The sequence below is a fragment of the Oncorhynchus mykiss genome, chromosome 12, assembly GCF_057628025.1.
Source record: "Oncorhynchus mykiss isolate SJ-2025 chromosome 12, ASM5762802v1, whole genome shotgun sequence".
NCBI lineage: Eukaryota > Metazoa > Chordata > Actinopteri > Salmoniformes > Salmonidae > Oncorhynchus > Oncorhynchus mykiss.
Window position 1 is genome coordinate 87,607,617 of NC_143033.1, and position 23,793 is coordinate 87,631,409.

Sequence of the window (23,793 nt, forward strand, 5' to 3'; positions counted from 1 at the left end):
CACCAGAACGAATCTAGTCAAGGCCATGCCATGCCCCACCTGCTCAAATATCTCAAAACTGCATCTGTTTAATCTTCTCTGCATTAGTTCACAGTATCATTTGACAGTGTAACTTAGCCAGAGTTCACTCATCACTACCATAAGAATCCTTGGCGCCTACGGGCAGTACGTACAACAGACCCACACTAGGAATCTTGATGAATTCTTTGATCCATTGTTGGCACCACTAAAGTCTTGCCCAGGTCAGATTCTAGTCACACTAGGGTCACAGTACAGTAAAACTGCTGCTCCTCCCTGGGCACCAGAACGAATCTAGTCAAGGCCATGCCATGCCAGTTGTCTGTCACCACTAGGTCCACAGGTCACCAGAGCTCCATGCCTGTGCTATTGTTTAGGAGCGAGGAACACTGGCGTATTCCAGATGGCCGTTCCCACCCGTCACCCAAATGTCCTCACCCCAAGACCCAAATTAGACAGAGCTAGACTTGTATGAACAGACCCTATATACATTTATTGGGAGCTAAGAGTTATAAGATGGGAGGTAAGGACCCATTAGCATTAGTTAGTATCCAATAGCATTAGTTAGTATCCAATATTTCCTCCATCTTGTAGCAATATCAGTTATTTTTAAGTCTTGGTTCCATTAGTTTACTTTTTAAAGAGATTGGATAGTTGGATTGGCTCTCTTCAAGGTTTTGTAGATCATATAAATATAGTTCTCTCACAGAAATAGGATTCCCTCAACATTACTCTGATGTCCAAAAGATTCCGTAAAATATCTACATTGGTCAATCCAAAATTGCTTTTAATGCTGTCATGGAAATAAATGCATTTCCTGTTACCTAGTCATTTTGTTGATCTCTGCCCTTTAGGGTTCCATGACAACAACACAACCTAAACTGGCCTTCTCTCTCTCTCTCTCTCTCTCTGGAAGATGTCAGGATATCAGGATGTCGTCTGCCAATGAGAGGTTATCCCTGTTTTGTGCCCCTTTCTAATGCAGTTTCATCCGATTATGTAGTATTTGTGTATATTTTTTGCTTTAGGACATTTATACAATATATATATTTTTAAATGTATTATTTTTGCTGGAAAGTTCAAAGCTTCTAAAGTTTTGAATAGAAAAGGCCATTCAAGAAGGTCAAAAGCCTTTTTGGCATCACCAGCCATTATTGGTAAATCTATATCATTTGTTTTTGCGTAAATTGTAAATTGCTCTGGATAAGATGTAAAATAGTCCATCATGTTGCTTGATTGGTGGTTAGGCTGTGTCACACCCTGATCTGTGATTGTCTCCACCCCCTCCAGGTGTCGCTTCCCCAGTGTATTTATCCCTGTGTTTCCTGTCTCTCTGTGCCAGTTCGTTTTGTCAAGTCAACCAGCGTGTATTTCCCGTGCTCCTGCTTTTTCTATTCTCTCTTTTGCTAGTCCTTCCGGTTTTGACCCTTGCATGCCCTGACTCTGAACCCGCCTGCCTGACCATACTGCCTGCCCTGACCTCGAGCCTGCCTGCCACTCTGTACCTCCTGGACTCTGACCTTATTGTGATCTCTTTGCCTGTCCACGACCATTCTCTTGCCTGCCCCTTGGAAACTAATAAGTATCAGAGACTCAAATCATCTGCCTCCCGTGTCTGCATCTGGGTCACGCACTGTGTCCTTATAGGTAGGTCAAAATGAGGCTACATGAAAAGTGGAATACTGTTAAAATAACCGTGTGTTAGTGTGGGTTTTCAATGAATTTATGTCAATTACAAAGCTCGTCTGTATTTCCTCAACCGCATTTCCTGTCATCAAATGAAGTGTCTACAGTGGTGAAGCGTTCCACTAAGGTGTTGACAACACCATAACCAAAAAGAACACTGTGTCTCTATAACGTTGTCAGAAACGCCACATTGCACTCAGCCCTCCTTCTCCCTCTTCTAAGACAAATCATAACTGTACTAGCAAGACTAGCAGAAGTACAGTTGATATACTGTTGAATGTGTGTTATAGAATGACAACGAATGTTTAAGAAATAGAATAGTGGCATTAATAGTTAAAATCCTAAAGAAATTGATTATGATTGTGACACAACAGCGATGATGATATTGTTCCTTTGAGTAAAATGTTGAATGTGCATTTTCTGTGTGGACCAAATAAACCACACGTTCTAATCCTGTGGTAATCCTGTGGTTTGTGTGGATGACTATTCTGTTTTCTGTTATTCAAAAGCTAAATTGTGCTGTCCTATACTTAAAAAAATAAAAAATACAAGTTTAAAATAAAACGTTTACTTTAAACCGAAATATTTGATTTACGCACAGTTCCCAGAAAGAAAATGACTTGTTTTTAATGTCCATTGTTAGTGGATTCTACTGGGAGCTTTGTATATTACACTACATTGTTACATTGTTATCAGTATGAACAGACGCCATCTGCTCAAAGACGAAAAGGAGAGAACCATATATTTGTCATCACCACCATTAATAGACAACCACAGCCTATGGGAGTGTGTCCAAGCAGTGTTCTGTATAACAATGAACAGTCTCACTACCCAGACTCCTTAATGTCTGATTCAATTTAGACCATACAGTCTGATAGAGTGGAGGAAGTGGAAAACAAGGTTGTAGATAGAAAGACATAGAGCACAGTATATATCCATAATATGACATTTGAAATGTCTCCATTCCTTTGGGGAGAGAAAAAGAGAGAGAGTGTTCACAAACACAAACACACCCCGCAGAGCCCCAGGACAGCAACACAATTAGACCCAACCAAATCATGAGACAACAAAAATATAATTACTTGACACATTGGAAAGAATTAACAAAAAAAACTGAGCAAACTAGAATGCTATTTGGCCCTAAACAGAGAGTACAAATGTTCCCCTTGCCAATAAAGCCCCTTAAATTGGAGAGAGAAAGAGAGAGAGGCCAGTTTAGGTTGTGTTGTTGTCGTGGAACCCTAAAGAGCAGAGATCAACAACAAAAAATCAATAGCAGCAGTTGCAAAACCCCCCTCCTCGTTCTCCAACCTCATTTCCCCCCCTCACTGTCTCAGGGGCGTGACTCAACACCAGCGGCTCAACTGAAGCTCTGCCCAGAAACCTCTTAGTATGTCAGTGAGCCAGACACAGCCCAGACCACCACAGCCAAACACACAGGGTGGAAGAGAAGGAGAGCGAGTCAGAGACAGAGAGTTCTAGGCAAGTGATGAGAGCACAGTGACTACTTGTCATTTTCTCACTCATCTGGTGATGTCAGCAGAGCTCAGTCTACTAGACAGAAGCTTGACTGAGTTGATGGACACGGGTGCCATTTTTCTTCAGTAAAACAACCCTGAGAAACTCCTGAGAAGAAGAGAAGACGGATCTTTATCGCACTTTTGAATAGACCGTTCAGATAGGGGCAGAGTTTCAGCCCTGGTCTAATCTTGTGCGTTGTGATTCTCATAGAAGAGATAGTGAGATTCTTCTTCACCATGACAGGCAGACTGCATCTCCTGATTCTGGGTGAGTCCTTTTTGTAAACTGTTTACACAGAAATCATGTTACCGTGGAGAAGGTTGTGTGTTTTTTAGAGAAAGCACTAAATCAGACAGTGTTTATGTTTGGTCGGGGATGGTTAGATGAAGAGTAAAGTAAAAGACATGTGGCTGTTGAACTTGAAAAGGCAAATCCTAACTTGAATTGAATTTTCACTTAGTCTCCCATTGATATCAAAGCATAACTAAGTGATAATTTGACTTAAATTAGGATTTGCCTGAAATGCTAACGTGCAAATTCATTGGCAATTCATCATGATCAGGGTCCCGAAGGAGGTCACTACAGGGTTGAACACCTCTCAGCTTAGCCTGCTCCAAGATCTGTTCTTACTGTCTTCACAACCCCTATGGTCATGGTCACATGCCAAACACAAACAGATCTGGGACCAGGCTACTCTCAGATTGCATTAGACATCATTTGAAACTACATTTAGGAACAACTGGAAAATGTTATTAAGTAAAGCGGAATGTTGGAGTCAGCGGTGGAAAAAGTACCCAATTGTCATACTTAAGGAAAATTAAAAGGTACCTTTATAGAATATTACTCAAGTAAAAGTGAAAGTCACCTAATAAAATACTACTTGAGTAAAAGTCTAAAAGTATTTGGTTTTAAATGTACTTAAGTAGCAAAAGTAAATGTATATATCCTTTCAGATTCCTTATATTATGCAAACCAGACGGCACAATTTTCTTGTTTTAAAAATGTATGGTTAGCCAGGGACACACTCCAACACTCAGACATCATGTACAAACAAAGCATTTGTGCTTAGTGAGTCTGCCAGGCAGTAGGGATGACCAGGGATGTTCTCTTAATAAGGGTGTAAATTGGACCATTTTCCTGTCCTGCTAAGCATTCAAAATGCAATGAGTACTTTAGGGTGTGAAGGAAAATGTATGGAGTAAAAAGTACATTATTTTCTTTGGGAATGCAGTGAAGTAAAAGTAGTCAAAAATATACATAGTGAAGTACAGATACACCAAAATTCTACTTAAGTAGTACTTTAAAGTATTTTTACTTAACTACTTTACACCACGTGCCATTGTGTGTGCAAAGGTTGGAATCCATTTAAAATCCTGTTAATAGCCTGTTGAAATTGTTGAGTTGTTCAGTTTATTGCAACTATTTTACATGTGGCTAATAGATCTGTCTTGCTTCCTTGTGGACTCCCTTTTACGGCATTAGCATTTATAGTTTTTACTGGTTCATTGAGTAAGACAGAGCAATAGGGACACAGCTCTTAATATCGAAACAATGACACTCATCAGAACTGAATGGAACCTCAAGGACAGACCATTGTCATAACACTGAATTACTTTTGGGAATCTGAGGACTAAAAGCCTGAAGGAGCACATTCAGAGGAATTAGCAGTAGACAGAGAGACCGCCAGAGAGAGACACTCTCCCTATTCTTCATCCTAGACTCTGTTCTTTGGCCTTTATTAACAGTGGTATCTATAATAGAGGCCATCTGATTAATCAGAATGTTCGATTAATTAGGGACGATTTCAAGTTTTCATAACAATCGGTACTCTGCATTTTTGGACACCGATCATGGCCGATTACATTGCACTCCACGAGGAGACTGCGTGGCAGGCTGACTAACGATGCGGTGCTTGTTAATTGATCATTGAATCATAGCCTACTTCGCCAAACGGGTGATTTAACAAGCGCATTTGCAAAAAAAAGCACTGTCATTGCACCAATGTGTACCTAACCATAAACATCAACGCCTTTCTTAAACTCAATACACAGGTATATATTTTTAAACCTGCATATTTAGTTAATATTACCTGATATCATGAATTTCTTTGAACTAGGGAAATTGTGTCACTTCTCTTGCGTTCTGTGCAACAGAGTCAGGGTATATGCAGCAGTTTGGGCCGCCTGGCTCGTTGCGAACTGTGTGAAGACCCTTTCTTCCTAACAAAGACAGGCAACTTCGCCAAACGGGGGATGATTTAAAAAAGCGCATTTGCAAAAAAAGCACAATCGCTGCACGAATGTACCTAACCATAAACATCAATGCCTTTCTTAAAATCAATACACAGAAGTATATATTTTTAAACCTGCATATTTAGTTAAAAGAAATCCAAGTTAGCAGGCAATATTAAACTAGAAACATTGTGTCACTTCTCTTGCGTTCATTGTACATAGAGTCAGGGTATATGCAACAGTTTGGTCCGCATGGCTTGTTGAGAACTAATTGGCCAGGATTATTTGACATAAGGTTGTCATAATGTTGTCATCAGGTTGTGCAATGTAACAGGAATATTTAGACTTATGGATGCCACCCGTTAGATAAAATACTGAACGGTTCCGTATTTCACTGAAAGAATAAACATTTTGTTTTCGAAATGATATCATATTAAAATAAAAGTGTTCATTCAGGATTGTTGTAATTGCCATTATTACAAATAAGTAAAATTGGCCCATTAATCGGTATCGGCTTTTTTTGGTCCTAATCGGTCGACCTCTAATCTATACTCTGTGATCTCCCCTGAAGCACCCCACAGTCTGATAACACTCACACCCCTCACCCATATGGTCTTTGAAACTCACACATGTGCATGTACACACACAAACACAAAAACACACACATGTATGCACACACATACACTTTCTGAGAGAAAAAAAATATCCTTGTTGCCATGACATCACAGCAAGGTGCTAACATTCAGTGTGATTTCTCACTGCCGTGAAGAAGACAGGAAGTCTTTGATGACACGTTGCAAGGGGTGGCTAATTGAGGTGAGCTAACTATCCCTCTTTAGGTGCATTTGGTTAGTTAGTGTCTCAATGGCTGAAACCTTTTATGTCAAATTCTTTAGAATTTAGAAGTATCAAATAAAATAAAATACATTGGGCAGACCACACCATCCTCTGGAGAGCCCTGTCTTTGCGGACGGTGCAGTTGCCGTAATAGGCGGTGATACAGGCCGACAGGATGCACTCAATGGTGCATCTGTAAAAGTTTGTGAGGGTCTTATGGGCCAAGTTGAATTTCTTCAGCCTCCTGAGGTTGAAGAGGCACTGTTGCGCCTTTGTCGCCACACTGTCTGTGTGGGTGGACCATTTCAGATTGTCAGTGATGTGTGCGCCAAGGACCTTGAAGCTTTTCACCTTCTTTACTGCGGTCCCGTCGATGTGGATGGGGGTGTGCTCCCTCTGCTGTCCACAATCTGCTCCTTTGTTTTGTTGAAGTTGATTGACAGGTTATTTTCCTGGCACCACTCCCCCAGGGCCCTCACCCCTTTCCCTGTAGGCTGTCTCGTCATTGTTGGTATCAGGCCTACCACTGTTTTGTCATCTACAAACAAACGTGACGGACGTGGCCACGCAGTCATGGGTGAACAGGGAGTACACAAGGGGGCTGATCACGCACCCTTGTAGTGCCCCTGTGTTGAGGATCAGTGCACTGGAGGTGTTATTGCCTACCTTCACCACCTGGGGGCGGCCCATCAGGAAGTCCAGGACACAGTTGCACAGGGCGGGGTTCAGACCCAGGGCCCCGAGCTTAATGATGAGCTTGGACGGTACTATGGTGTTGAAGCTTGAGCTGTAGTCAATGAACAGTATTCATACATAGGTCATTGACCAGATGGGATAAGGCAGTGTGCATTGGGATGGTGATTGCATCATCCGTGGATCTATTGAGGCGGTATGCGAAATTCAGTGGGTCTAGGCTGTCAGGTAAGGTATGATCTTTAACTAGCCTCTCAAAGCACTTCATGATGTCAGAAGTGAGTGCAACGTGGCTATAGTCACTTAGTTCAGTTACCTCCGCTTTCTTGGGTACAGGAACAATTGTGGACATCTTGAAGCAAGTGGGGACAACAGACTGGGATAGGGAGAGGTTGAATATATCCGTAAACACTCCAGCCAGCTGGTCTGTGCATGCTCTGAGGATGCGGCTAGGGATGCCGTCTGGGCCGGCAGCCTTGCGAGCGTTAGCATGCTTAAATGTCTTACTCACGTAGGCCACAGAGAACGAGAGCTTACAGTCCACGGCGCTGTGATTCCCTTGAAGCGGGCAAAGGTGTTTCGCTTGTCAGGTAGCAAGACGTCTTGTTTTCCCTTTAAAATCCGTGATTGTCTGGAGTCCCTGCCACATAGGTCTCGTGTCTGAGCTGTTCAATTGCGACTTCACTTTGTCTCTGTACTGACATTTTGCCTGTTTGAATGCCTTAACAGAGGGCATAACTGGACTTTTTGTACTCAACTATATTCCCAGTCACGTTGGCATGGTCAAATGCGGTGGTTTTGCAAGAATGGTGCCATCTATCCACAGTCGTAATAGTCACAGTGGGAACAACATCCCCTATGCACATCATAATGAACTCAGTCACCGTGTCAGTGTATACATCAGTGTTATTCACAGAAGCAACCCGGAACATATCTCTGTCCGCGTGATCAAAACAATCTTGAAGCATGGATTCCAATTGGTCACACCAGCATTTAATAGTCCTTACCATGGCTACTTCCTGTTTTAGTTTCTGCCTATAGGAAGGGAGGAGCAGGATGGAGGCATGATCTGATTTGGGCGTGGGAGGGCCTTGTAGCCATCCCAGAAGGGAGAGTAGCAATGGTCGAGAGTTTTTTTAGCTCGCGTGATGCAGACGATGTGTTGATAAAACTTCAGTAGTGTTTTCCTCAGATTTACTTTATTAAAGTCCCCAGCTACAATAAATGCGTCCTCGGGATATGCGGTTTCCAGTCTGCACAAAGTCCAGTGTAGTTCCTTGAAAGCCGTCATGGTATCAGCTCGAGGGGGAATATACACGGTTGTGATGATGACCATAGAGAATTCTCTCTGGAGGTAATGCAGACTGCATTTGATTGTGAGGAATTCTAGGTCGGGTGAACAAAAGGACTTGAGTTCCTGTACATTACCACAATCATACCATGAGTAGTTAATCATACATCTCTGCCTTTCTTTTTCCCGGAGAGTTCTTTATTCCTGTCTTCGCGATGTACAGCTGGCTGTATGGAAGGGGACAGTATGGAAGGAGATCCTCGCCCTAAACTTGTCTACTTTATTGTCCAGGGACTGAACATTAGCGAGTACTATACTCGGGAGCAGTGGGTGGTATTAACGCCTCCACCAGCAGCATCTTGGAGCAGTCACTGGGATAAGTGGAATTGCCTTGGGGGGTAAAAACAAAGGATCAAAGTTACCGCCGCTCTAATATTCTAAAGTTATTTCTGGCTGTATGTAATAATGCAAAGGACGTTCTGAGCTAATAAGGTGAGAAATAACATACAAAGGAGCCATGAACAGGGCGACCATGTCTATCAGCGCCATCTTGAAAGCTATGCAAGGGGAAATAGATTGTAAGCCTTGAGAGGCAACTAAGGGTAGAATAATGACAAGCAATGATGTCAACTGTCACACTCTGGCAAAACAGTTATCTGTGGAGGGAAAACACGGTAGATCCATTCTGCTACTCAGTTCAATGGTAGCAACTGGAAAGTTAGTGTCAGTCTGGTTGGCAGATGGAGTGGAAAAGGATAAATGGAGGGTTGTGAAGGGAGAGAACAAAGCTACTGTATCAGAGAACATTGTTTGACAGATGGTTCCTCAATGAAAAGTTACACTATTTAAAAAACGTTTTTTCTTAAGATTTTTTACTAGTTAGAGTGAAACAGAGAGCACCATAAAAGTGGAACTTAAACAGTGGTTACACGTCATTTTAGAGGACTCTCTCTGTGACCACAACATTCCACACTACTGCTGCCTCTTCTCTCCACCCATTACCACAATGGACTGACTACCCATTTACTATCATACAGACTGAGGAGGTTTACAGTCATTATCACACAGTCCCATGCCAGGTGATGGCTTCCTGGTAAAAATGGGTCTGAACCTCCGGACAGCCGTGTGCAATTCAGGGGTTATTATGGGCATATCCTGTGAGCACAGTTGCCGTAGGAACAATCTGCTGAAATCCAGATAGGGGGTATACCTTTTTAAACAGAGAGAGATAAACCTTTTAAACCTTTACAAATTATTGCTGCAAGTGTCTGTGCCTGAACCCTCTCCAACTGATTCATGTTACAACCTTACAATCATAGTCAAAGGTTGGTTCTACACAAGTAGTTTTGTCATGTACTTGTCAATATTACACATGTTCAGGGCACTCCCCCAATACCATTAATGTTCTGTGCTATCCAGGATCCTTGGGACGTCCCTACCATATTGAATTTGAAATGTAAAAAGGTAAGGGTGAAGGTTAGGGTAAGGTGAGGGTTAAAGTTAAGGTTAGGCTTTAGGGTAGGGATGTTCCAAGTATCCAGGATAGCACTGACCATACGATAATGGGACAACTTATTGTAGAATCTGCTTGTTGCTTACTCTGCAGCTCTTCACCTTGCCCTGCTGATGGAACATGTATCAGGCTGTCCTAAAGGATTCTCTAAAAATGGGAAACATTGCATTGGTATGTACATGTCTGTCTTGTATTATATCTTCTATATAGAGTTGAAGTTTACATACACTTACGTTGGAGTCATTAAAACTCGTTTTTCAACCACTCCATAAATTTCTTGTTAACAAACTATTGTTTTGGCAATCTACTTTGTGCATGACAAGTAATTTTTCCAACAATTGTTTACAGACAGATTATTTCACTTATAATTCACTGTATCACAATTCCAGTGGGTCAGAAGTTTACATACACTAAGTTGAATGTGCCGTTAAACAGCTTGGAAAATTCCAGAAAATTATGTCATGGCTTTAGAAGTTTATGATTTGAGTCAATTGAAGGTGTACCTGTGGATGTATTTCAAGGCCTACCTTCAAACTCAGTGCCTCTTTGCTTGACATCATGGGAAAATCAAAAGAAATCATCCAAGACCTCAGAAAAAAAACTTGTAGACCTCCACAAATCTGGTTCATCCTTGGGAGCAATTTCTAAACGCCTGAAGGTACCACGTTACTCTGTACAAACAATAGTACGCAAGAATAAACACCATGGGACCACGTAGCCGTCATACTTCTCATGAAGGAGACGCGTTCTGTCTCCTAGAGATGAACGTACTTCGGTGTGAAAAATGCAAATCAATCCCAGAACAACAGCAAATGACCTTGTGAAGAGGCTGGAGGAAACAGGTACAAAAGTATCTATATCCACAGTAAAAATGAGTCCTATATCGGCATACCCTGAAAGGCCGCTCAGCAAGGAAGAAGCCACTGCTCCAAAACCGCCATAAAAAAGCCAGACTGCCGTTTGCAACTGCACATGGGGACAAACATCGTACTTTTTGGAGAAATGTCCTCTGGTCTGATGAAACAAAAATAGAACTGTTTGGCCATAATGACCATCGTTATGTTTGGAGGAAAAAGGGGGAGGCTTGCAAGCCGAAGATCACCATCCCAACCGTGAAGCACGGGGGTGGCAGCATCATGCTGGGGGGGTGCTTTGCTGCAGGAGGGACTGGTGCACTTCACAAAATAGATGGCATCATGAGGTAGGAAAATGATGTGGATATAATGAAGCAACATCTCAAGACATCAGTCAGGAAGTTAAAACTTGGTTGTAAATGGGTCTTCCAAATGGACAATGACCCCAAGCATACTTCCAAAATTGTGGCAAAGTGGCTTAAGGACAACAAAGTCAAGGTATTGGAGTGGCCATCACAAATCCCTGATGTCAATCCCATAGACAATTTGTGGGCAGAATTGAAAAAGCGTGTGCGAGCAAGGAGGCCTACAAACCTGACTCAGTTACACCAGCTCTGTCAGGAGGAATGGGCCAAAATTCCCTCAACTTATTGTGGGAAGCTTGTGGAAGGCTACCTGAAACATTTGACCCAAGTTAAACAATTTTAAAGGCAACTCTACCAAATAGTAATTGAGTGTCTGTAAACTTCTGACCCACTGGGAATGTGATGTAAGAAATAAAAGCTGAAATAAATCATTCTCTACTATTATTCTGACATTTCACATTCTTAAAATAAAGTGGTGATCCTAACTGACCTAAGACAGGGAATTTTTTATTGGATTAAATGTCAGGAATTGTGAAAAACTGAGTTTAAATGTATTTTGCTAAGGTGTATTTAAACTTCCGACTTCTACTGTATATCTCTCTTATATTTTGAATGACCATTCCCATTCCCCAACCATTCTACCTCTCTTCACACTTTCTCAATGCCTCTGTCTTTGACCCCAGATGAGAATGAGTGTAATCCTCCTAGTGAGGACTATAACAATGACACTGAAACACCACATATCTGTGGTGAGAATGCAGCATGCATCAACACCAATGGAAGCTTCTACTGTCAATGTGGTCTTGGGTTCAGATCATCATCACAGCGGATTAACTTCACAGCTGACTCACCTGAAAAATGTATAGGTAAACAACTCTCTTTTTTAGTTACCTTATAGCATTTACATACATTGCAGTCCTGGCCAGAGATCACAGCACTGCTGCAATTTTGGAATCCATACACTTATTCGCTATAGTGACTATACTGTACTGAACAAAATATAAAGTCAACATGCAACAATTTAAAATATTTGACTGAGTTACAGTTCATATAAGGAAATCAATCAATTGAAATAAATAAATTAGGCCATTATCTATGGATTTCACATGACTGGGAATACAGATATGCATCTGTTGGTCACAGATACCTTAACAAAAAGGTAGGGGTGTGGATCAGAAAACTAGTCAGTATCTGGCGTGACCACCATTTGCCTCATGCAGCACAACACATCTCTTTCGCATAGAGTTGATCAGGCTGTTGATTGTGGCCTGTGGAATGTTGCTGGATATTGACGGGAACTGGAACACACTGTTGTACATGTCGATCCAGAGCATTCCAAACATGCTCAACATGTCTGGTGAATATGCAGGCCATGAAAGAACTGGGACATTTTCAGCTTCAAGGAATTGTGTACAGATCCTTGCGACATTGGGCTGTGCATTATCATGCTGAAACATGAGGTGAGGGCAGCTGATGAATGGCACGTCAATGGGTCTCTGGATCTCGTCACAGTATCGCTGTGCATTAAAATTGTCATAGATGAAATGCAATTGTGTTCGTTGTCCGTAGCTTATGCCTCCCCATACAATAACTCCACCGCCACCTCTGTTCACAATGTTTACATCAGCAAACCACTCGCCCACACAACGCCACACATGTGGTCTGCGATCGCGAGGCCGGTTTGAAGTACTGCCAAATTCTCTAAAACAACATTGGAGGTGGCTTTTGGTAGAGAAATAAACAAATTCTCTGGCAACAGCTCTGGTGGACATTCCTGAAGTCAATTGCACGCTCCCCCAAAACTTGAGAAATCTGTGGCATTGTGTTGTGTGACAAAACTGCACATTTAGGAGTGGCCTTTTATTGTCCGCAGTACAAGGTGCACCTGTGTAATGATCATGCTGTATAATCGGCTTCTTGATATGCCATATTATCTAGGCAAAGGAGAAATGCTCACTAACAAGGATGTAAACAAATGTGTACACAACATTTCAGCTCATGAAACACGGGATCAACACTTTACATGTTGCGTTTATATTTTTGTTCAGTGTATATTCTACGTTTGCATTTGAGGTGTGACTGACTATTCCTTTCTCTGTGCCTCAAGACATCAACGAGTGTTTGGAGAATAAGGACACCTGTGGTCCCAATGCCAAGTGTAACAATACATTAGGGTCCTACTTCTGCATCTGCAATGAGGGGTTTGTCACCAGTACTGGAGTGGAAAGATTTATATTTGGCCAAGGAGTCACGTGTGAAGGTAAGATGCCAAAGAAAACTAGGGATTAACACTAAATATCAAAAGATGTGTACAGTACATCCAGAGAGCATATCAGGCATATACAGGATGTCATCCTGTATGAAATGGTGAGAGTTTCCTTTTCCTAATGGTCGTTTTTACCCACATGTAGATAGAAACGAGTGTGTGGACAACATCACAATTTGCGGGAAGCATACACAGTGCGTCAACACATCAGGCAACTACTCCTGTGTCTGCAATCCAGGGTTTGGCCTGAAGTCTGGCGAAGCTCAATTCACAGGGAATAGAGAATCATGTGAGGAAATAACAGATCAGAAAGCCACCACAGACCAGACAGCAACCACAGACAGTGAGGATGCTCAAGGTGCTAAAGGTATGGGAGGAATTGTATTATCACCGTGGATGGGTTTTCTAGAAATCCTGGTTGGAGGCCTCCAGATTTCCTGCTAATTCCAGGAATCTTCCAACTGGGATTTGGGGAAAAGCTGGGAATTTTAAGAAAATTTAAAATAAAAATATCTATACCCCTTGATGTATTTTGCTCAATTTCTCCTCTTCCTCATGAAGCACCAGATACTTTCTTTATGACCAGAATGTGTAATTGATATTATGTGAATTGATCGGTTTTAGGTAGGTCTGAACATCTTGTGAAAATGTCACCTGTGCTTTCTGTCATTCCTTTGTAGACTTGTGTAAAATAAATAAGTTTATCTGTGGAGAGAATGGAACGTGCCATAATGCCACCAACGGTGGCCATCGGTGTGCGTGCCATGCAGGATTCACCAACTACGGAGACCCGCAGGGGAGATGTACTGGTGAGAATCACATTTATAGATCATCATTCTCATTGAGATGGAGCTGTTTCAACATTCGAATTGCAATACTTCCACTGCATGATCAAGTTGTCATCACTTAATTTCATTGTCATCAATAGTTTCATCAATAGTTTCATTTAAGATGCCTTTTTCACTCATCTCTTCTCTTTCCACAGAGTTGAACTGTGACACGTTTGCGAGCGAGAAGCATCTTAAGATGGTAAGCCACATGAGTATACAGTGTAATGATTCACACCTACAGGTATCTGCAGAACAATATACAGACTAACTTTCTCCTCTCTCTACTCATCCCTCGTTTTCAGGTCATCCCAGGTCTGCAGGATGCTGTAGCCCTGATGAGGACCAGTTGTCTGGAGTTGAGTGAGAGTAATACAGCAGAACAAGTCGATGGAGAGGCCCTGCTAGAGGTACTACTGCTTATTTATATATTTATATATATACTTATATTTGAGGCTCATTATAACCCAGGCATCCATCATAGAGGTTGACATATGCAGGTTCAGACTCAGCCCACACACATTAAGGAAAGGATACATGCAGGGAAACAACGACTGATGGTACTTCTAGCTTATAATGGAAACTAGCCTCCTTTCGCTGTATGACTTCTAAACATAGCATTGTGGTTAGTGTATGCCAAATATATAGTCATGTACCCGGCACAGACAGAAGAGGACTGGTCATAGCCTGGTTCCTCTCTAGGATTCTTCCTAGGTTTTGGCCTTTATAGGGTTTTTTTCCTAGCCACCGTGCTTCTACACCTGCATTGCTTGCTGTTTGGGGTTTTAGGCTGGGTTTCTGTACAGCACTTTGAGATATCAGCTGATGGACCGTATAAATACATTTGATTTGATGTACATTTCGGAATTGGCCCTGACCCTGCTGTACATAACATTCTTCTTCTTCTTTTCTTCTTCTCTTATTTCTTGTGTTTTATTTCATTGATTTATTTGATCAGTTCTACTATTTTGATATTGAATACTGCAATGTTGCGTAGGGCTTGCAAGTTAAGAATGTCACTGCTCTTGTGCATGTGACAAATAAAAGTTTCAGCCTCTCTGACTGTGTCTATGTACCCCTCCTCCCCCACCTCTCTCTGTCTCTGTAGACTCTGTTGTCTGCTATAGACAGGCTCCTGTCTGGCGGGCCTCTGAAAAATAACAAGGAAGTGAGTGTCTTGCTGGACCTGGTAGAGACTGCTCTGAGAATTATAGGACCTCTGCTGAAACACCCCGAGACCAGGAGGTTCAAAACTCACACCGGTAGGAGAACATCCTGAACTCAGCCATGAGTCCAGACAACATAAACTCAGCCATGATTGTTTTGGCTTTTGAAGCCACCTAACGGAAGACAAGTTGTTATAACTTCCTTCGTAGAATATGTTCATTTGTCACATTTCATTGCATAATTTCCTGCGCACAAGTCTGCCTTTCTAGCAGATAACCATTCTGAGAGTTGTAACATCTCACCTACTGTAGGCCTGTTTGTGAATATGTGAATGTATTTGCTTCCAGAGGTGGAGCTGTTGGTGCAGAGAAATGCCTCCTCACCCCAGGGGCCCCTCACCTTGTCATCTACACACGCTCAGCTAGACAGCCACTGGGAGACTGCTGCTGGAGACATCTCCTACCCAGGTTACCATCTTCATCATCCTCATCTTCATGATCAGCTTCAACACTGCCATCATAATCCCACCACAATCATCAGAACCTATCTTTATAATGTAATGATATAATGTGAAATGAATGTACACAGTGTACAAACTCCTAGACTTAAACATTTGCTTTCTCAGGATTTGCAACGGTGTCCCTGCTCAGCTATAAGGGTCTGGAGACATCCACCAACCATTCCTTCTCAGGGCTGCAGGCACAGGAGGGCCACAGCTTTCAGATCAACTCCAAAGTGGTGACGGCCACTATGAGTAACAAGGACACATCCTTTCTCAAGGAGCCAGTCACATTCACCTTCTCCCATTTGAAGGAGGTGAGGAGCAAAAGCATTACCCCTCTATCCCATTATTATGGTCTATGTGAATGTGGCAGTATCAAATCTTCTTCATATGCTGCAATATATTTCAAGATCTATGCAGACATCTGAGTGAACCTGCTTTGCTTTTTCTGGGATGGTCACTGTGTGAAGTGTCCTGGAGTAACATAGTTTTTCTACCTCTCTTCTATGGTAATTATGAATGTTGTTTCCCAGTCAGATGAAGGGAACTACACCTGTGTGTACTGGGATGAGTTGGGAGAAGGGACCTGGTCTGATCGAGGCTGTTTCCTGGTGCAGTCCAATGCCACCCACACTGTGTGCTCCTGCTACCATCTCAGCAGTTTTGCTGTTCTTATGGCTCTCTATGAGTTCAAGGTGAGGGGGATTTCTCTCTTAGTCTAGCTGTACTTCCGTTGTAAGATAGAGCAGGAACAATGCCTTTTCAAATAGTTTCATTTCACTTTCTATGTAATTGTGCAATAGGAGATCGTTTGGCTTTTAAAAAGCTTGCATTCATTTGAGAACAGTGAATCCATGAAGATTTTTTTGTTTTAAATTAGTTCTGTGTCTTGCCTGGCTAGATAGGGGTCCATTATTATTTCTCCAGGGGTATGTTGTCTATAATAATAAGACACATGCATGAAAGTTGTGTCAGTCACTGTGACTCACAGGAGGTTGGTGACACATTAACTGGGGCTCGTGGTAATGGAGTGGAATAAGTGGAATTGTATCAAATACATCAAACATATGGTTTCCATTTACTCCATTCCAGCCATTATCATGAGCCATCCTCCCCTCAGCAGCCTCCACTGCTGTGATTATATGGTGACGTGTCTTCGCCTCTATTCCTCCCTCCAGGACACATTCCAGCTGCAGCTGATCACCTGGGTGGGCCTGTCCCTGTCCCTGCTGTGTCTCTTCATCTGCATCCTCACCTTCTCCCTGATCCGCTCCATCCGGAGCACCCGCAATACCATCCACCTCCACCTCTGCCTCAGCCTCTTCATCGCCAACCTGATCTTCCTCGTCGGCATCTCACGCACCGAGAGCCAGGTAAGCTTGCATCCAACCAATCACATACGCTCTGCCCTCGAGGCAGAATTGCCCTCGGGAACAAGATTGAATAAGGAAAACTCCACTGAGCTTTTCTAGGCGTGGGAGGTCAGAGGATGTGACAATGTGTGTAACATTTACATATGGCGTACGTACTCTGTCCATGTGGGTGGTGAGAACAATGTTTTAGTAGGAAGAAATGTTAATGTATGCAACGATTGTGTGTTCAGTTGTGGGTAACTTATTGTATTGTGAACCTTATCACTATCTACAGCATATGTCATTTTGTTTTCTCGATCACTCTCACCCCTTTATTTCCTTTCTCTTCATCCCTCTCTTCCTCAGGCTGGTTGTGCGGTGGTGGCTGGGCTGCTTCACTTCTTCTTCCTGTCGGCGTTCTGCTGGATGTGTCTGGAGGGAGTGCAGCTCTTCAGGATGGTGGTCCTGGTCTTCAACACCACCTTCAGGCCCCTCTACATGATGGCGGGGGGCTACGGCGTTCCTGCTGTCATCGTCGCCATCTCTGCCCTCGCCAACGCCAAAGGATACGGAACAGAGCGCCAGTGAGTGACCATTACATTGATCCCTGACAATGTCATCTCCTGACTGGATTCCCTATATATATTTGTCTGACTCTCTGTCCTTCTCTGTTGGTTACTATAGAGATCAGGTATTCATGTGTCTTCATGTGTGCATTGTGTGTTTTAGCTGCTGGCTCAACCTTGAGGATGGATTCATCTGGAGCTTTTTTGGCCCTGTCTGTATCATCATCATGGTGCGTATCACAGATGAAAGGTGGAATAGTTTCATCACTCCTACTTACAATGTTTTGTGTCATGTTAGAGTTCTACTTATCACCCTCTCCCCTCCTAGGTGAATGTTTTTTTCTTCCTCATCACAGTGTGGAAGTTGGCCCAGAAGTTCTCCAGCCTGAACCCTGACCTTGACAAACTCCGCAAAATCAAGTGAGCCGGCAAAGAAATGGACAATTCTCACACAGGCTGAGTTATAGCCCATAACAAAGGACCACTGTTTTTCCTGGCCAGAACATGTGGGGGGAAAAACAGGCCTTACTGTAAAATGACATGTTGTGACCCAGGCTCTCGATCTAATTTTGTGTGTTTGTCGCCTCCTGCAGGGCATTCACCATAACTGCAGTGGCTCAGCTGTGTGTGCTGGGCACCATGTGGATCTTTGGCTGTTTCCAGTTTGAGGAAAGCACGCTGGCCATGTCGTACCTGTTCACCATCCTCAACAGTCTGCAGGGGGTCCTAGTGTTCCTCATGCACTGCCTGCTCTCTAAACAGGTACGTCACGACTCATACGTCACGACTCATAACAACTATGGTGGATAATTAAGATGATGCATAAAAGCTGTTTACCATTGAAATAAATGGTCAAGGTTCTGTCTATGTAAATGGCCGTTCCCTCTCTCTCATGAGCATGCTCTACCGCATGCTCAAACATGGTCACACTAGAGAAGGAACGCCTACTTACAGAGACAGGAACAATGGAGGAATGAACAGCTGGTTCTGGTCTACTTATTCCCTTCCTCCCACCCCTGCTCGACCAGCTTTCTCTACTGTCTTTGCTCATAGTGCTCTCTTTTGCACCTTGTAGGTGAGAGAAGAGTATGGCAAGATCCTGGACAGCATCTGTGCACAACAGAAGACGAAGTACTCAGAGTTTTCCTCCAACCAGTCAAGCAACAGCAAATCACAGGTATTATCTCTTACTAATTGAGTAGCCAATATCTAAGAGAGCAGAAAGTCCTTTAATGTGATGTAAGTACATGTCCTCCAACACTGTTGAATTTGAGTGACAGCAAACACGAGGAAAAGTTCTGCTTAAAAGTTCTGCATAAAAGTTCTGCGAGGTAAAGTTCTGCGAGGTAAAGTTAAACCATATTTATATTGTTTGCAGGAAAGTCATTAAGTATATTCTGACGAACTGCCCATGGAAAAAGAATGGGATGGTCAAATCTATTTCTGTCATGTACTAAGAAATTCTAGATCTTGAGGTGTAATACGTTTTAATACATCCTCAAGGAAGATGGATTGCTTTGATTATACTACTTGATGATAAACACATAGCTCATACATTTATATGGACCCAATAATGACCATCCAAACTTCTTTGGAAATATTTATATTAATCTAATTAGATACAAATAACACTTACAGTTTTAAGTAAGTCAGTAGACTGTAAAGGAAATCATACTACGAACTATCACCCTCTGGTCCTCATAGAGATTATGAATATTATGGACACGTTGGAATTGACTGACATTTGCTCAGAAACCCGGATCTCGTAAGATAGACTTGGAGGAGGCTTAATCAAGCTAGTACTGCAGAAGCACTGAATAATCTATACACAACGTAAAAGGAGTTTGAGGAACTTATTCATGAGAAAATCGTGTTTAACTTATCTAAAAAAACAGAGCAAATTGGATGGAGAATGGCAAAAAAAAATGCACCAAATTTTTCCTAAACCTTCAATATAGAAACACAACCAAAAATAACCTAAGGAAAAAGTTACAAAGATGGATAAATTCTTCTCACCAAAAGGATAAACATATTTTAAACAAGCTCTTGTGAAGTCCCTCAAACCTCATTTAACAATGAGTTTTGTGATATCTTTCTCCCCAAAAAATCATGTTAAACTATTTCAGGCACCAAAAAAATATTGTGAAGGCCTAATTACACAGGACAATCTATGGTTGGCACTTGACTCTTTCAGATGGGAAAAACCTCTGACCTTGATGGCATTCCAATAGACATATATTCAACTTTTTATGAACTACTGAAAGATCCACTACTATTATGTTTTAATTAATCGTATATGAATTGCCACCTGTCGGACACAGAAAGAGTGAATGATCACTCTCTTACTGAAGCAGGAGCCAGGAAGGCAGTACAAAGCAATATCTTTAAAACAAATGCAAAAAAATGTTTTGAATTAAAAATGTCCTACCAGACATTATTCATCACGATCAGACGGGATTCTTAAAATGAATATATATTGGAGACAACATTACACAACTACTAGAAATAATTGAAAACTATGGGAATGCAGGGAAACCAGGTCTAATCTTTATAGCAGATTTTGAGAAAGCCCTTTATCCTGTCTAGAATCTGTGTAAGTGCCTGGATATTTTTGGCCATCAAGGACAACGCTATGTCTGGTGCGAACCCAACACCTCTCATCACCTCGAGAACACCATCCTCACAGTGAAGCATGGTTGTGGCAGCATAATGCCGTCGGGATGTTTTTCCATCGGCAGAGACTGGGAAACTGGTCAGAATTGAAGGAATGATGGATAGCGCTAATTACAGGGAAATTCTTGAAGGAAACCTGTTTCAGTCTTCCAGAGATTTGAGACTGGGACGGAGGTTCACCTTCCAGCAGGACAATGACCCTAATCATACTGCTAAAGCAACACTTGAGTGGTTTAAGGGGAAACATTTAAATGTCTTGGAATGGCCTAGTCAAAGCCCAAACCTCAATCCAATTGAGATTCTGTGGTATGACTTATAGATTGCCCTACACCAGCGGAACCCATCCAACTTGAAGGAGCAGTTTTGCCTTGAAGAATGGTCAAAAATCCCAGTGGCTAGATGTGCCAAGCTTATAGAGACCGATCCCAAGAGACTTGCAGCTGTAATTGCTGCAAAAGCGGGCTATTGACTTTTGGGGGCGGGGGCGTGGGGTGGGGGGGGGGGGGTGGGGGGGGGGGGGGTAGTTATGAATGCTCAAGTTCTGTTTTTTTTGTCTTATTTCTTGTTTGTTTCACAAATAAAATATTTTGCATCATCAAAGTGCTAGGCACGTTGTGTAAATCAAATGATACAAACCCCCAACAAATCAATTTTAATTACAAGGCAACAAACTAGGAAAAATGCCAGGGGGGTGAATATTTTCACAAACCACTGTAAGTCATATCGCTGTTCAGTACAAACTGTACTGTTAGGAGATCTGAAAAACCACGATAAATCGATATTGAAATATGATTACACTCTTCGGTAAAGTATTTATCTTTAGGGTAATCTTGGTAGAAAGGGTACAAATAGAGAGGTTCAAGACCCATCACAGTAAAATAGAAGGTTGTATTGCAAAAGGAAATAGTCAAATGGTAGTGTACTAGGAAAGATGGGTTAGTCTGTGGACAACGGAGGGTTGGAATTAAGATTAGAGTGTACTGTATATGTGAGCGAAGATAGCTGTGAGTAGCAGTAGAATAAGTATTGTTGGCCGTTAGTTTTCTCCAATCAGGGGAGGATTGATAGTGCTGAAAAAATATAACAATAATAATAGGGGGATTATAAATTAGACAAATTTGCTTGATAGGACCCAGAATCTGTAATATTATTAAGGCTGATCTGCAAGTTAAAGTTCTACATAAAATATTACATTTACTGTATTATACAAAGGATATAAGCATATTATAATATTTAGATACAAGTCAAATGTGCAAACATCCAAACTTCAGAGTACTTCAATCTCCATTTCTCAGAGGGCACCCTCTTATCAGGTTAACGGCCAATTTGGAACATTTGTTTTACAGCGCATTGTAAAATCAGTCCATTCATTTAATCATTACTGACCATGGTTTGGGACATCGTGTCCAGGCCTGAGCAGAGGTGTGATCAGTCTAGTCATTTCCTTCAAGTGAGATTGCTCAAAGGCCATTTTAAAAACCTTTCAAAGCACAACAAAGGAGGAAAAGAACTGTCATTTTTGATCATTTCCATAAAATAGGCAGACGTGTGATTCTGGGCCAGAGCCGATAGTCCCTAAAGATAATGAGGTGGGTGAGGAAGGTGTTAAGTCACGCATTTTGTCTGGCAGTTGAAAGAGAGAGACCGCAGAGCCACTTGTGCATTAATAATGAAGGACTGTGATGACAGAGTCTGATCAAAAAGCAACTGATTGATGTTGTTGTCTGTCTTTGCCCTCTCTCTGCCATTGTCCCCCAGACATCCAAGAGCGCACAGAACACGGGAGAGTCTCAGATCTAGGGGGCTGGGCGCTGGTTGCTGGACATGACCCCATGATGCCTGACCTCGTGACCTCCTAGCAACACCTGGGAGTTTTATAAAACCATAATCACCCTGGTTTAATGACAGGCATAAGTTAATGCTTGCCTGGTCCGAGATCTGTTTGTGCTGTCTTGCCAAAAGAGCACAAAAGGACCAGGATAGATTGATGGGATGGTTGATGTCTGTTTTTTTTGTGACAACTTTATTTCGCTTTAAGCAGTATTGTGCACATTTTTTAAAGATTCTGTAAATATTACTGTACTTTTTCATTGGGCTGGCCTGGATATTCTTTTAAGCTAACTCCAAAGAGTAACGATAAAAAAGTTATTTATTGTTTTACACTGATTTTCCTATTCACAGTTTCATGTGTCTTTTTCCAACCTTGAAATTCTTTGGATTATATAATGCTGATGAGAAACCCCCCTCCTACTGTAGAAGAGTGGACTAGTCCTGCATGGTTTAACCAGGGACAACTGGATTATTACATTATGCATTATCCAGGTACTTTCTCTGATCTTAAAATACATAAACAGATGAAAGCAACAAAATATAAAAAAAATAGTCATAAACTATCATGGTTTTATTAAAACAATTATTGTTTAAAACATAACCATCAAAGGTCGAGTTGTGAGAGTCAGATTGAAATCATGTCAGATTGAAATGTATATTTTGTGTATATAGTTTTACAATTGTATCTCAATTTTAAAAGAGATCAACCAAAAAATGTACAAGAATCATGATCATGACTGTTATTGTTTCTAGTAAGGTGTGCATCCTGTCAAATAAGGACAAATGAAAATCATTGTAAATATTGTCTTAGTAAAGATCATTTATATGATTGTTTTTTTTTACTGGGAAATGGCATGCTTTTACCACTGTACTGTAACTTCTCTGTTTTAGACTTTATTTGCCATGCAATATTTGAATTCAATAAAATATTAAAATATTTTGTATCTGTGTAGCTTGATTTTATTTAGTTAAATGTGGTTCAAGATACTGTATATCTAAGAAATGTTTTGTCTCTGTTTTAGATTAAGGCAACTGCCGTATGTGTAGTCTACCAGAATCTGATGTGGAATTGTTTTGAAAAGGTTTCTTCTGATTGGTTCAGAACTGTTTGTTTTAGTACAGACGCCAAACTCTGAATGGGTGGGGATAGAGTCTCCATCAGATTGCATCTTCTGAGATGAGGGACAAACTGACAAAGGTCATTTCAGCAGGTTATTTAGAGCCTCAATGGGTTTGCGAGTCAGAGTCACACGGTATAAAAACAGGAAATTAGAAATCAAGCACCTTGATTTATTATAATTGCTTATAAACAGTCACCTCAAATTATTGGAAACCTTGATAAAGACGAGGAAAACAGACTGTATAAAATAAATAATACAAATACTGAGCTATAATGTACCATCCTCATTCCAACAGTAGAGGATGCCTCGTTATTCTTTAAAAAGTGCTTTCCTCACCATCTTAAATAAGCATGCCCCATTCAAAAAATGTAGAACTAAGAACAGATATAGCCCTTGGTTCAGTCCAGACTTGACTGCCCTTGACCAGCACAAAAACATCATGTGGTGTACTGCAGGCAGTTAAGGAAAGTAAAGGCTAGC

The 23,793-nt window shown here is 41.6% G+C and overlaps 1 protein-coding gene and 1 long non-coding RNA gene across 2 annotated transcripts; both read left to right on the forward strand.

The window, feature by feature from the left end:
- The first annotated feature begins 870 nt into the window (after positions 1 to 870).
- Positions 871 to 2,155, forward strand: LOC149979416 (uncharacterized). The gene is made up of 2 exons (XR_016484811.1): positions 871 to 970; positions 1,309 to 2,155. It is a non-coding gene; the product is annotated as an uncharacterized LOC149979416 (long non-coding RNA).
- An 876-nt stretch (positions 2,156 to 3,031) lies between these two features.
- On the forward strand, positions 3,032 to 23,134 carry LOC110538685 (adhesion G protein-coupled receptor E5). The gene is made up of 19 exons (XM_021625652.3): positions 3,032 to 3,492; positions 9,884 to 9,961; positions 11,693 to 11,875; positions 13,117 to 13,269; positions 13,421 to 13,642; positions 13,956 to 14,084; positions 14,261 to 14,304; positions 14,408 to 14,512; positions 15,211 to 15,364; positions 15,617 to 15,736; positions 15,895 to 16,085; positions 16,305 to 16,466; positions 16,950 to 17,144; positions 17,490 to 17,707; positions 17,853 to 17,919; positions 18,018 to 18,109; positions 18,283 to 18,451; positions 18,765 to 18,866; positions 22,121 to 23,134. The coding sequence occupies exons 1-19, from the start codon at positions 3,462 to 3,464 to the stop codon at positions 22,160 to 22,162; spliced, it is 2,457 nt and encodes an 818-aa protein (XP_021481327.3). The 5' UTR covers positions 3,032 to 3,461; the 3' UTR covers positions 22,163 to 23,134.
- The last annotated feature ends 659 nt before the right edge of the window (positions 23,135 to 23,793 follow it).

Coding starts and splice junctions, on each gene's coding strand:
- LOC110538685 (XM_021625652.3), top strand. CDS start 3,462: ATGACAGGCAGACTGCATCTCCTGATTCTGG. Junction 13,643..13,955: donor GGATGCTCAAGGTGCTAAAG/GTATGGGAGGAA, acceptor ATTCCTTTGTAG/ACTTGTGTAAAATAAATAAG. Junction 18,452..18,764: donor ACTGCCTGCTCTCTAAACAG/GTACGTCACGAC, acceptor TGCACCTTGTAG/GTGAGAGAAGAGTATGGCAA.